Source organism: Festucalex cinctus, chromosome 11, assembly GCF_051991245.1.
Source record: "Festucalex cinctus isolate MCC-2025b chromosome 11, RoL_Fcin_1.0, whole genome shotgun sequence".
Classification (NCBI taxonomy): Eukaryota; Metazoa; Chordata; class Actinopteri; order Syngnathiformes; family Syngnathidae; genus Festucalex; species Festucalex cinctus.
Genome location: NC_135421.1, coordinates 19,017,111 through 19,031,346, shown reverse-complemented (window position 1 = coordinate 19,031,346; position 14,236 = coordinate 19,017,111). Strand labels below are relative to the sequence as shown.

The 14,236-nt window shown below is 41.3% G+C and overlaps 1 protein-coding gene across 2 annotated transcripts in view; it reads left to right on the top strand.

Annotated features, from left to right (window-relative positions):
- Positions 1-642: 642 nt before the first annotated feature.
- Positions 643-14,236, top strand: part of fn1a (fibronectin 1a) — a 33,996-nt gene continuing 20,402 nt past the window's right edge. For both annotated transcript variants that reach the window (XM_077537335.1, XM_077537334.1), the window contains exons 1-14: positions 643-891; positions 1,535-1,660; positions 1,766-1,903; positions 2,831-2,962; positions 3,126-3,263; positions 4,964-5,122; positions 5,459-5,656; positions 5,763-5,945; positions 6,016-6,192; positions 9,490-9,645; positions 9,937-10,065; positions 10,778-10,921; positions 13,820-13,941; positions 14,028-14,196. In XM_077537335.1, the coding sequence (XP_077393461.1) occupies positions 759-891; positions 1,535-1,660; positions 1,766-1,903; positions 2,831-2,962; positions 3,126-3,263; positions 4,964-5,122; positions 5,459-5,656; positions 5,763-5,945; positions 6,016-6,192; positions 9,490-9,645; positions 9,937-10,065; positions 10,778-10,921; positions 13,820-13,941; positions 14,028-14,196 (2,104 nt within the window). In that variant the 5' untranslated portion in view covers positions 643-758. The remainder of the gene's footprint in view (positions 892-1,534; positions 1,661-1,765; positions 1,904-2,830; positions 2,963-3,125; positions 3,264-4,963; positions 5,123-5,458; positions 5,657-5,762; positions 5,946-6,015; positions 6,193-9,489; positions 9,646-9,936; positions 10,066-10,777; positions 10,922-13,819; positions 13,942-14,027; positions 14,197-14,236) is intronic.

Sequence of the window (14,236 nt, the reverse complement as noted above, 5' to 3'; positions counted from 1 at the left end):
ACTGTTTGTCATTTCTTTTCTTTTGACATTTTCGTCATACAAATGTGATTACCACACCTGTGACATGCAAGCGCTAACATTCTTCATAACGTTTTTAGCATTCAGTCAGCACAAATGCACTGAAGTTAACAAAACAACTGTACCCGGTTTCCCCATGACTTGGATCGAGATAAGCAAACACTTTCCAGATATTCAAACTTTGGGCTACTACTGGAATCTTTCCAGACACTGACGCCATGTGACCCAATTCCTGCAGATGACATAACCTAATTGTAAAACCTAAAAGATAGCAGTCTGCACAGCATCATTCAGGGGCGAAGACTTCACTGTGACATTTTCGTTATACGTTTGTTTTTGTTGATTCTGCGACATTGAAAGTGCAGTGTGAGAGAAAAAAAATTAAAACGCTTTAAAGGCATGTGAATAACCAATTTGTTTTATTTAAACGAGAACGTCGCTATTGTCTATTAGTAATAGCGAGTCTGCGTATTACGCATCACTTTGCGTAAGCCACTATGGAAATGTTCCCCCAGAGTACTGCGTGGGATGTCGGTCTCTTGGTCGAACCTCCTCCCTCCTTCCTCCAGTTGCGACTCAGCCATGCCCAGTCAGATAAATCACTCCCACTCTCTGCTAACCTGCACACTGGGGCCGCGCACCGGAGAGGGGCAGACCGTGATCGCCGAAATTCTGTTGCACACAGGGAGTCCACTTTCTTCTCCGTCTCTGGTGACATTTAAGTGCAACATTTGCAAAGCATGTCCGGCAGAAGCATAGCCGCCAGGGTGCTGGTTGCTCTTTGCATCGGGACCGCAGTGCACTGCATGCCCAAGGGAAACCTCAAGAAGCGAAGACAGGCGCAGCAGCATCACGTCCCCTCGGTGTCCCAGGGTAAGTTTGGGATTCTTCTCGTCTGCTCACATTAATTGAGTCATTTACCTATATTTGACATTTAACATAACAAGCCACCTTACTTGATGACCATAATAATTCTAACGCAATTTCAGATCTTTTCACTAAGGTAAAAAGTTGTAAATGAGAAAAACAATGTGTGGAGGTGTTAATAGAAGATGGAGATTGTGAACAAAGAGCCAACTGGTGGTGGGTGGCGAGGGGAAGCAAAAGTGGAAAGAAAAACAGTAGTTGTCCCTGCTGCAAATGATTTATTACAGTGCCAGGAGGTCCTTTTGAAGTCAAGTTAACACTTCACAAACAATGGCGAGTCTTATTTAGCAATAAAATGTTTTTCTCTAAAGTGCATAAATAAATAACTTGGATAAAATTCACAAATGAGGAGTAAAATGGTTTTTTAACTAAAGTTAATTTTCACTAAAGTTTTAGTCACTGAACTTGACGCATGAGTTGATATTCACAGCATCAGGTATAGTTTGCCGTTGTGTATGGGTTAAGTATTTTTCCTCTCACATTGTAGACAGATGGACTTTTCCCTTTTTTTAAGATGTCTGCTTATTGCTTCCAGCTTGTAGCAGCCACCCAGCATTGTTTTACCTGCTTTCTTCTCGTGCCCTGCCAGATGGCTGCATAGAGAACGGTCATTTCTATGGCATTAACGACCAGTGGGAGCGACAGTACTTGGGCAGCACTCTGGTGTGCACTTGCAACGGAGTCGCCGGGATTAAGTGCATAAGCAAGCCTGAAGGTGAGTTAGCATGTGTGTGCCTGCTGTGTTATTTTATCAGCAAGTCTGTCTTTATTTATCTCCCTGTCTGAGACAAAACAAACACACCTTCTTCTCCCCCTTCAGCTGAAGAAAGATGCTATGATAAGATCAACCAGCAGTACTACACTGTGGGAGAAACCTACGAGAGACCCAAGGATGGCATGATTTGGGATTGTACCTGCATCGGGTCTGGCAGGGGGAAGATCAGCTGCACCATCGCCAGTAAGTTGGACCCTTTCACAGGACGTGCTGCCATGAATGGTTTACACGCGACCACGCATTCCGGATTGCACACTGCGAGTTTTTACCATCTTGAGTGATTTTGGAATCGTCAGAGACCCCACAAAGGATGAAGGGAATAAAAATCATAATGTTTTATTACTGCTTTTATTGTATGTTGTGTACTCAAGATGACACTCAGCGGTTTGATTTGTGATCATAAATATAAAAGAGCTGTTAACTCTTTATCGACTAGTCAACAAGTCGACTATACAACACCACATCAACAGACTAACCGCTAATCACCTTTATGGCATTTCGTCTTCCAATCGGCCATTTTACAGAGCCTGCCTGCTGCCGTCATTGTAATAAAACGCTCTGTGTTGCAGCAAAATTGTTATCATACATCTAAATGGCGAAATGATCTTGTTCTAGATGAGAATGGCGGTTAGCCTCGCTAGCTTCGACTATTCCAATCGCCGCTAGTCTTGAAATATTCATACCAACGCGAATGAGGGCAGTGGCGCGATGTGAAACACCATTTTTGTCGACAAAATGCTGTGTTCAATAATGCGTCGAGCAACAACTGTGTGATAAACAGAACTTTATTCATCACAAGCAACCACATGACACTTGTGGTTTTACAACACTGTGTCGAAACACTTGTTGCAATACGGCAAACAGTCGACAATGCTCAAATTTTGCTCAATTGTCGTTAATACGTGTACCCCGCTTAAGTATTTCCTGGTGTGCTAGATTATTGCCAGTAAACTTCTAATCTCCATTTTATCCCTTGCAATTGTCTCACTAGTGTACCATTGTGCAGCTGCTTGCACTTAGTTGTGTGGTTCAATAATTGTTAGACATGTCTAGTCTTTCTTTTTTGTGGAAATGACACACACGCATGAATCCGCCCCCCTGTCCAACTAGATCGTTGTCACGAGGACGGGGCTTCGTACAAGATCGGAGACACCTGGAGGAGACCTCACGAGACAGGAGGCTACATGCTGGAGTGCGTCTGTCTGGGTAACGGCAAAGGAGAATGGACCTGCAAGCCTGTTGGTGAGTCATTTACACGCACACACACACTGGCTGTGACTAACTATCTGGTAACATAGAGGATGATGCACTATTGTCTGATCACGCTGCACAGGTTAGACTGTCTCTACATTAGTGTTATGTAGTAAGTAATTTCCACTAAGTGTGTATCTGTGTGTCCTTGCAGCTGAGCGTTGCTATGACAACACGGCGGGGACATCCTATGTGGTTGGGGAAACGTGGGAGAAGCCCTACCAAGGATGGATGCTTGTGGACTGCACCTGTCTGGGAGAAGGAAGTGGCCGCATAACATGTACTTCCAGAAGTAAGAGATCCCCGACCTTTAATATGAAGAATGATATCACTTAGATTTTCGGTATTTATTTTCAGTTTTGTTTACAAGTTCTTTTGCTTGTGGCATTCTGAGAATTCATTAATGTTCCCATTTTCACACTGTGCGATCAAACCCGTCTTTGTTTTTTGTTATTTGGTTTTGTAAGTGCAGACACAAGCTCTTTTGTCGTGTCATGTTACATTTCTCACTTTCATTAGGAACAAACTGCAAATGCCTGAATGTGCGTCACACAAACAAACAAAAAAAGAAAAGAAATTACTTCTGGTTATTTTTGGGCTAGTCACATGTGTCTATGTCTAAGCACTGCTATTTCTCAAATACCAAAGTCTCTGCTGTGCTCATAACCTCACTGGATTGAAAATTTAGTACAAAATTGCATAAATGACATACATATCACATGAATATTTGCAGTATGAACTGTTACACTGTTCATATTAGGGCTACACAATATTGGAATATCATGCGATATGCAATATAGTTGCTGAATATAGCGATATCGATATCATTGCGATATTTAACGTGTACCTAAAGAAATGACATTTTATTATCTAATGAAAGAAGACATTTTTTCATGCAGCAAAATAAGCAAACTCAATATATTCTCAGTTAATTAATTGTGATTATCTCTCGATAATGTTCAAATATTGGATGGCGGTGCACATTTTAATTAGCGTTTGACTGGTGAAATTCAGATAAAAGCATAAAATTCCATATGAAACTTATTGCATGTCTTCGCGATATGCATAATTGCATGGGCCAATAATCGCGATATCGATATTTTTTCGATATATTGTGCAGCCCTAGTTCATATCCATTAACAATGCACACAAAAAAATTCTGGCCAAAAATGCAATATTTTGCCATAATTTCAAAGTGACTCGAATATTATAATGAGTAATTCTTCTTAGAATGTACATTTGTCCTTTGTGCAATGTTAGGTTTGACAAGAAATTTTGATTTAGTTTTAGTTATAATTTTTTGACTGAAATTAACTAGTTTTAGTCATAATTTAGTCATGTGATTGTATTTTAGTTTTAGTCCAATTTTAGTTGATGAAAATAAAAAGCAATTTTAGTCGACGAAAAAAAGCAATTTCAGTCGACTAAATTGACAATTTAGTCTATTTTCCCTCAGCATACATTTCAACTTTTATACAGAAAAATATAACCTATTTGTAACCATAGTTAACACGTAAGACACATTTAATACAACGATGTCGTTATTAATTGTTTCAATGAAACATGTTGAACTGACAATAATATGCCGTCTTATATCTTCGTTTTCACCTAAATAAAAAAAAAGTGCATAATAACTTAAGATTAATTTTACAGCTGCACAGTGAATGTAAACATGTTTGTACATTAAATAAAGTGCAGTGAACAGTTTCTAAGTGGTTCTTTTTTCCCACCTGCATGCTTTTCATTACTTCTTCGAATTGGATTTTGTTAATTTTCGTCAACGTGTTGTTTTCATTTTCATTTTTAGTCATTGACGAAATAGTCAGTCAATTTTAGTTATTGTTATCATCTCAATGAATTGCTCCTATTTTAGTATTTGTTTCATTTTCATCTGAAAAAACATTTTCGTGACAAAAATCATGACGAAGAATTTTCGTTGGCGAAATTATCACTGCCTTTGTGATTATGATTAATGACTTGCATCTTTGCTAGATCGTTGTAACGACCAGGACACTCTGAGCTCCTACCGAATTGGCGACACGTGGACTAAGACCGACGCCAGAGGCAACCTGCTCCAATGTCTGTGCACCGGCAACGGCCGAGGGGAGTGGAAGTGTGAGAGACATGCCTCACTTCACACTACTGGCCTAGGTGAGAACTGATGATATCCTTGTGTGTTTTTTTTTTTGCACCCCACTTCTGCTCCCCATGCCGACAGAATAATATATAACAGAGACAGACGTGTCAAAGCAGAGGGGGGGAAGAGCCAAGTGTTGACGCGAGAAAGACATGTAACTCATGATCATGACCTCATGAGACACGGAACACAGGGTGAAAAAAAGACAGAAGAGCGTTAAGCAGGGAAAAATGTGCTTCAAGATGTTGAAAGAAATGCTCTGTGTTCTCTCCAGAAATCCTTTAAGTTAATAAAGGACAGTTTTAACATCCTTTCTCGCCCCCTGACCTAATTCCCACGTTCTGTTTCAGGCACCGGCTCTCGCGTGGTCACTAACATCCAACCCGCCATCTACCAGCCTGCCCCCGTGCCCGAGCTTCCGCAAGAAGGACCCTGTCGCACTGACTCTGGACTGTCCTATTTTGTCGGCCAGCGCTGGCTTAAGAGTCAAGGAACCAAACAGATGATGTGTACCTGTTTGGGCAACGGCGTCAGCTGTGACCAGTGGGGTAAGATTTGCTCTATCAAACCATCCTATTTCAAATGGGAGCTTTGAAACTCAAAATTCACTTCACAGGCTCATAAACATTGTCACATGGTTGTGTTTTCATCCAGATGGACCGGCTCCCGTGTATGGGGGCAACTCGGGAGGTCAGCCTTGTGTGTTCCCCTTTGTCTACAAGGGCAAGACTTATCACGCTTGCACCTCTGACGGGCGCGCTGACGGACAGCTGTGGTGTTCCATCTCGTCTGACTTTGAGACGGACCAAAAGTATTCCTTCTGTACAGAAAAGAATGGTGAGCCAAGAATGCGGTCGTTTTGAGAAACTGGGAAGCCGGATACTAATTTTGTTGTCTCCTTTCCTAGTAATGGTGGTAACAAGGGGCGGCAATTCCAACGGCGCTCTGTGCCAATTCCCCTACTTGTACAACGGCCGGAACTACACCGACTGCACTGCAGATGGACGCAGAGACGGCATGAAGTGGTGCGGCACGACAACAGACTATGACGGCGAGCAGCGCTTTGGATTCTGCCCCATGGCTGGTAAGTGGGAGTGTAAACTGGAAGAGAAGCAAATCCAGCTGTTTGGGCCGGAATTGCTTCATCGCTGTGAAAGAAAGGCAATGAAAGACATATTTAAATGTGTCTCGCAGACAACAGACCGTCATAAATCACCATTTGCCAAGTGTTTTACAACGTCTGCAAGCCAGATATGTTTCTTAAAATCATGCGCGTCTTATTACAGGGAGTCCTCGAGTGAAGGCGCACTCGACCTAAGGCGTTTTGACTTCATAACGGTTACGCCCGGTCCGCCATTTTGTCTAATCCTCCGCCATATAGCCCGCAGTGTTTTCCCCTCCTCCGCTATTTAGCCTTTGGCTAGCGCTTGTACACTTGTGGGAGTATCTTTGGCTTTTTTGCCCTCTTTTTTCCACATCATGGCCCCAAAGAAGAAGAAAGCTACAGCTTCTATCAATATTGGTCCAGCCAAATGAAAAGCAATTAGCATGGAAATGAAGCTAAACATCATAAAAAGATTGCAGAAAGGAGACACCGGCGAACATCGGTAAAGACTTGGACTTCAGTCGGACAGTCGGACAGCAACTTTTTTATTTTTTATTTTAATGTATTTTAGATTTTTTATGGAAATTATTTTGATGTAAATATTGTCATTAATGGGGAAATTCGACTTAAGTCGAAATTCGGGTTACATCGCTAGCATAGGAACGTAACTCCGACGTAACTCGAGGACTCCCTGTGGACAGACAATCGAGCTAAATGTACGGTACGTCTTCTCAACACTTTACCACGGAACCAACCAATGTAATTAACAGATCTAACGCCAATCATGCTCCCAGACGGTAAACATTCCTCCTCCCCGTCTGAAAAAAGGTGACGGCTAACTCAATTAGCATGTAAGCTCGTAACAAGGTGGAGTTAAAAGGCACCTTGCCTTGGGCAAATTGAAGTCATTTGTCTCGTAAGGGAAGTGTTGTTTTGTTAAATTGGTGTCAATTAGACCTCTGCAGGCAACAAAGGGAGCTGAAAGCAATGAAACGCCAGGGGGTTATTGACGCTAACGTCTGTGAGGTACTAATGAAATGGTACCGATGACGCGATCGTCGTGTAAAAAGGAATTTCCCAACCAGCTGGGTTAGGCAACCAAGCTATCAACAAGCGTCCCATGACTAAAAACTTGGATGTAGTGTCCGGGTGAAACATTATCCTCTGATAGCAAGGAGAGTGAATCCCAAACAAATCTTTTGAGCGCTATCCTCGAACAAATCTTTGGAGAACTAGCCTACATCAAAAGCTGCTTGGACTTCAAAGTTGGTAGATGGGAGATTAAAAAAAAAATGTCTGGCAGCAGACTGGAAAATATGGAAGGGAAACACTAGAAACATCTGCAACAGTGAGGTAGCATTGTGGAGTACTTTGTGTTATATAATAACTTCACTTTTCTCATAATGCCATTTTGTAGTGACGTAACCAATGAACATATCCTCATTTGAGTTGGATAATTCAATTCCAGTGTTTTATTTTCCTTTGAATGTTTTCTATAAATCTGGGGTCCCAAGTTTGGCCAACACCCAGTTGTTAAGAAAACAGCCTGTCAAGGTTTTAAGAGGGGGGAGTCGGTTGCCTTTGCACACCAGGGGGCCTTTGATTCAGACTTTAATGGCTTAACAAAGACTGTCAAAATAAACATTGTAATTGAGATGTTAATGGTGGATGCTAAAAAGATTCTCAAGACCCCCGCTGTTTTTATTTTTATTTTGTTTTGTTGCTGTGGCAGTTGTTGAAAAGGTTAACGTGTGTCAGCCATGTGCTCTTTTGGAAACACTTTGGAGCCATCAGGAACAATTTGCATCAAATACTCCCTCATTTCAACTCAAGAAGTGAAAAAGAGGACCACGATGAAAAATCTACATAACTGAATTCCTTCTCAAAATCTGGATTTCAGCGATGTGACCACTGAACCGTTTATAGGAGTTCATGTGGATCTTACTTACTTACAGTCAGAGTCACAGCCATTTTCCTCACATAGTAAGGTGTACCTTGACATGCCTTGAGCAATTGAATTTAAACCAAAAGTGGTGTGGTGGTGCACTAAATGCACCCTTTTCTGGGGAAGCATTTTAAACAAAAACAAACCAAAATCAGTCATTTTTAGCTAAAAAAAAAATGCCCCCTTTGGAAGCCAGGTGGTCTGTACTTAGTACAGGTCTGTCTCATGGCTGCATTCCAACACAGCAGATGTATTATCTCCTCCTGCTGACATTATACTATAGTGTTGGTTGTTTAGACTGAACCAAACAATTCTGGCGCAATGCCCTCCATGGTATGATTTTTAGATAGCACGCCAGCATCCGGCACTGCAAGCAATGCGGATGATCACGATTGAACCCTCTCACAGTTAGTTTTATTAATCTGACCAACTGTTGGCGTCGACCAACTGAAAATGCCATATGGTACCACTTGAGCTACCATAATAGTGTTTAACTTTTAAGACAGCTTTATCACATTCACTCACTGGCATAAGATGGTCAACAAAAACATACTCTATAAAGTGGGAGTCAGTCTGAACCATTTCTTGACAATAATATGTTATATTGACCTCACTAGTCTAAACATGACATTCAGAGTTATGAATCAAAATCCAGCCCTTTTTATCCATCTCATTTTGCCACTTGCTGTCCGAAGATGACATCAATGTTGGTCAGGGCTCAGGCAATGACCAATTACAGCTCACCCTTTGTTTTTTGTTTTTTAATTAAGCTGCGCTGTGATTGGTTGTTACCTTAGACCTGAACATTGATGTCATGAGTTAAACAGCAAAATCTAGCCGTTTTTATCCATCTCAAGGGGCAGCCATTTTGTCACTTGCTGTCAAGTGAAAATGACATCACAGTTAACAACCAATCGATGCTCAGCTACAGAAAACAGATGAGCTGTGATTGGTTGTTGCCTGAGCAAGTGTGATGTCATCTTCAGTCGACAGCAAGTGGCAAAATGGCCGCCCGCTGAGATGGATAAAAACGTCTGGATTTTACTGCTTAACTCACATTCCACTCACGCAATATTAACCAACATGCCATATTTAGACTAGTGGTGCTACTTAGAACATATTATTGTCAAAAAATTGTTTTGGGGTTGTCTTCCTCTTTAACTATCTCTCTTTAATGTAGACCACATGTTGAACACACACACTCAGTCCCAAACAAGCACACAGGACAGATGTTTCTGTTTTTTTGGTCATTAGAACACAGATGTTCCTAACCTCTGTGATGCGTACCTACTCGGCTAATCAGCATCCTGGCTTTCATTTGTGTCTTCCAGCTCATGAAGAAGTGTGTACAACCAGCGAAGGGGTCATGTACCGCGTGGGGGACCAGTGGGACAAGCGCCATGATGTTTTGGGTCACATGATGCGTTGCACCTGCGTGGGCAACGGCCGAGGAGAATGGAGCTGTGTTGCCTACTCCCAGCTCAAAGGTATGTGATGTGTGTGTAAGTGTCGATTTGCACTCTCTGTGTGTTGTCATACCGGAGAGCAATATTGATATCACATGAGTGACAAGTTGAAAGTTTGTGGGTGACGTACAATGAGCTGCATGTCATAAGGTTAACGCTGAGCACGCACACCTGTGCATTACGGGTTTCCAGTTGCACCTGCGCTACACACACACGCGCACCAGATGTTCAGCGGCCGTGAAAGACATTTCATTTGGACGTTGCTCATGCTGTCTTTTTTTTTTTTTGACAGCAGTCCTTTGTCTCTTTCAGACCAGTGTATCGTGGATACGCTGACCTATGAGGTGAACCAGACCTTCACCAAGCAACATGAAGAAGGCTATACGATGAACTGCACCTGCTTTGGACAGGGGCGTGGCCGCTGGAAGTGCGACGCCATTGGTGGGTTTGAGTTCTCTTGTAAAAGTTTAAAGCGGAAAGTCAAACTTCAACATTTTTTGACAATAATATGTTATATGTGACCTCACTAGTCTAAACATGATATTCTGATTAATGTTACATTTGTGGAATAAGAATTATGAAGCAAAATCCAGCTGTTTTTAATCCATCTCGAGGCGGGCATTTTGCCACTTGCTGTCGACTGAAGATGACATCACACTTGCTCAGGCAACAACCAATCACAGCTCATCTGTTTTCTGAAGCTGAGCATCGACTGGTTGTTAACTGTGATGTCATTTACACTTGACAGCAAGTGACAAAATGGCAGCCCCCTTGGGATGGATAAAAACGGCTGAATTTTGCTGCTTAACTCATATTCCACTAATTTTCACCCGTTCTCTGTAGTTGAGAGACTGTATCAAAGCCTTCTGTCTGCGCTGGGATAAAAAAAAACAAAAAACGTATAAATACGTCTTTGGGACACTTAATACATTGAAAATAGAACATATAAAAACGTATAAATATGTCTTTGGGACACATAATACATTTAAAATAGAACGTATTTATACGTTTTTGGGAGCAAACGAGTTAAGGAATGTAAAATGGACAAGAGGAAATTGCAGAATGAGATTATCCCAGTATTTCCTGGTTGTTTCACAATAATATTTCACCTTAACTCCCTACATAACTTGAACATTTATTTCAATTTCTGCAGACCAGTGCCAGGAGCCCGAGACGAGAGCCTTCTACCAGATTGGCGAGTCTTGGGACAAAGTCATCCATGGCATCATGTACAAGTGCTATTGCTATGGTAACGGCATCGGCGAGCTCAGCTGCGAGCCCCAGCAGTCCTATCCTGGTAAGATTCTTTTATTAGCTGCTGATGTCGGCATGACAAACTTCATGGTTTAACGCTCATTCTTGACCGACACTATCAGAGTGATGCTAATTTAAGATGTATTGTTGTGGTTGTAGCCTCCAGTTGTATAGAACTGCATTGGATCATACTGAGAGGTGTTAAACACACCACCACAGTAAATTACTATTACTACTAAAGTGTCTGTCAATCAAAACTGAGTCTTGTCTTTTTGCAAAGGTAATATTTATGGGATACGAACATTCGACGTGAGAAGTGTCATAAATCACATGTAAAAGTGGAGTCTTGACTTTGATGTGTGACCGAATGAGATTGGTGGGGTGTGAGTTACTCCCCCCCCAAAAAAAACCGAAACCCCCCATTAACCACGCCCACCCTTCTCACACACACGCACAAACTCACCCCCACACATTCGCAGCCTTTGTTCCAGCGAGCATGTGGCGCTTCAGCTGTACAAAACGCTTTACGCGTGCAACTGCATCACACACACAGTCAAATTTACATCTCGTAAAAGGACAATTTTCACATTCATAGATTTTTTCGATTACTTCTACTTTAACAAAACATGTCAAAGAATGTGAAAGAGTTTTTGATCTGGTTGAGCAGTGCTTCATCATCACACACAAAGGGCCAACTCATGAACATTTGAAGTTAGCCAAAATCAGCCTAGAAATTTGTGAGTTACACTTTATGGAGCATTTACTTTTGGTTGAGCAGGTTGAGGGATTTAAAAAAAAAAAAAAGGAAAAAAAGAAAAAGTAGGGCACGTTTCAGCTGTAACTGGCCGTAATGGCAACCAGCTGTGGTGCGTGTGTGTGTGTGTGTGTGTGTCATACAACAGGTTTAGATTTTAAAAGTGAAAGTTAAGTCTGGGCTCCAAGTCAGCGTACCGCCATAAAAGGGAAAAAAAACAGAACACTCCGTTATGATAAGATCCTGTAAAAGGGTGATTTGCTTTAATTGCTCTTTTGACTGTAATGAAACTCACTCCTTTGTAGTATTAGTTAAATAAACCAATGACATTTTATTGCAAGTAAATAAAGCACGTTTACTGTATTGAAACATACAGTATAGCACAGTAAAATGAAAAGGTATGTCCATACATGTCATTCAGTGCAAATAGCATTGATAATGTGATGTGTGTAACACATGGACTTGAGCGGAATCCGCCTCTGTGGCTCTGCAGCAGTCTTTAACTCATTCACTGCCTTTGACAAGTATACTTGTCAATTGTATTTTTTAGAGCGGTGCTAAATGGGGGCGAATCTGAGCATGCTCCACTGTAAATATCAAACTTGGAAACAACTTTACTGATGCCCAACCACCGGTAGATGACATCATTGCCCCATTTTATAGGAAATAAACACAGTTTCAGAGTCCATGGGAGAAATGGCTGTATTTTGGCAAACCTACATTTTTCTGCTGTCAATTATAAAAGAACGGGACGGGACAAAAAGTAGGGAGTCTATTCTGTTATTTGGTAGATTCGGTTTATATATAATTATTGAATGGAATATCACGTGAGTATTGGAAATGTAAAAATTTTCTATAATGACTGGCAGTGAATGAGTTAATTGGTGCCAGATTGTTTTTGAGGTCTGTGTATCTGCTGGGACGTCTGGTTAACCGAGCCACTTGCTGGGAAAACCTTGATTACAGGTCTGCCGTTTGGAAAAAGTGGTGAGCAGCCTCCGTTCTTTATGAGAAGCTACCCTTTTCGATCAGCAGAGCTTATGTCGGGTCTGATCTCCACATGACTTAGTTGATAATTTTTTTTTTTTTAGTTTCCCAGACAGGAAACATTAAGCCTCTTCTGTTTGCTTTTCATATACTTACTACTTTCTACTATTTTGTCAGGGATGACATAATAGACTTTTTCAATTGGAACTATGTCATCCACCAAGAAATCGACAGTACTAGTTGAAAGTATTCCAGGCAATCATGGAACTTGTTTGCACAGATGTGGGGCAGATGCTGAATGGTTTTCGTCAGAAAGCAGCAAAACCTCAACGGGTTGAACGCGTTTCGTATCAGTTGCACTTCGACATACTTACGGTGGGTGTGCCCGTTCGACACCCAAGAGATCAAATAATCGCTCGCTATATGAGATTTTTAGGTGGCCGTGATAAGCAAATTGACCATCATCTGCTGTAATTTCGGCTTGCTTGCAACATAAGATGTCATTTGTATGTGCGTGTATGGAAACATTCATAATCATCTATTCATCCATTTTCCGTAGCGCTTATCCTCGCTAGGGTTGAGGGTGAGCTGGAGGAAATGGCAGTTGATTTTGGACGACAGGGTGGGAACAGTCTGTACAATCGCAGGCATTAATATAATCAGCATTATCCTAAAACATTGTTCAGGCCATACATATATATATATATATATATATATATGTATTCAACTAAAGTTGAGTTAAAAAAAAAAATCGCAATAATCGATTTACAGGTTTGTATCGGGATTAATCGGTGACCTAAGAATCGTGATACGGATCGTATCGCCAGATATGATCAATTCACACCCCTAACATATAAAAAATAAATAAAATAAATTATATATATATATATATATATATATATATATAGATTTTTTTATTTTTTTTTTATTCCCTGGTGATTGAATGGATGGTAGAGGCAGGTAATAGCAGAGCAAGTGTCTTCTCCCACATGGTTGCTGAGGTCTCGGCTGGAATCTGACAGGTCTATGCTATTTTTTTTTTTTTTTTTTTTCCTGGAAGACATTCTTACTGCATACCTTTTTTGCAGAGGGGATTAGTGTGCTCCTGTATGTAGACAAGTAAACTAATAATTTATCATTAGCTTTTAATTTCTGTAACAGGCTAATTTTCTGTACTCTGTTTCCTGCCATCTCTCCTAGGTGGTCAGCGTCCTGTCCAAGTGATCATAACAGAATCTGGCAACCAACCCAACTCCCACCCGATTCAATGGAATGCCCCACCCTCTGCTCACATCACCCAATACATCCTCAAATGGAGGGTGGTGAGTTTGACATTCAGATATGATTTATATTGCCAACGCTGTTGTGCAAACATTGACGTGCACTTGATTGTTTTCCTTTTTGAAAGAAAAATAGCAACAATGCGTGGATGGAGGTGAAGATCCCTGGTCATCTTAACTCCTACACCATATCTGGACTCAAACCGGGCATCACATATGAAGGCCAGCTGATCAGCGTGTTGCGGTTCGGACGGCAGGAGGTCACACGCTTTGACTTCACCACACATTATGGATCATGTGAGTTGAGAGAGGCAAGAGAGAGTCATTTTGCATGAAA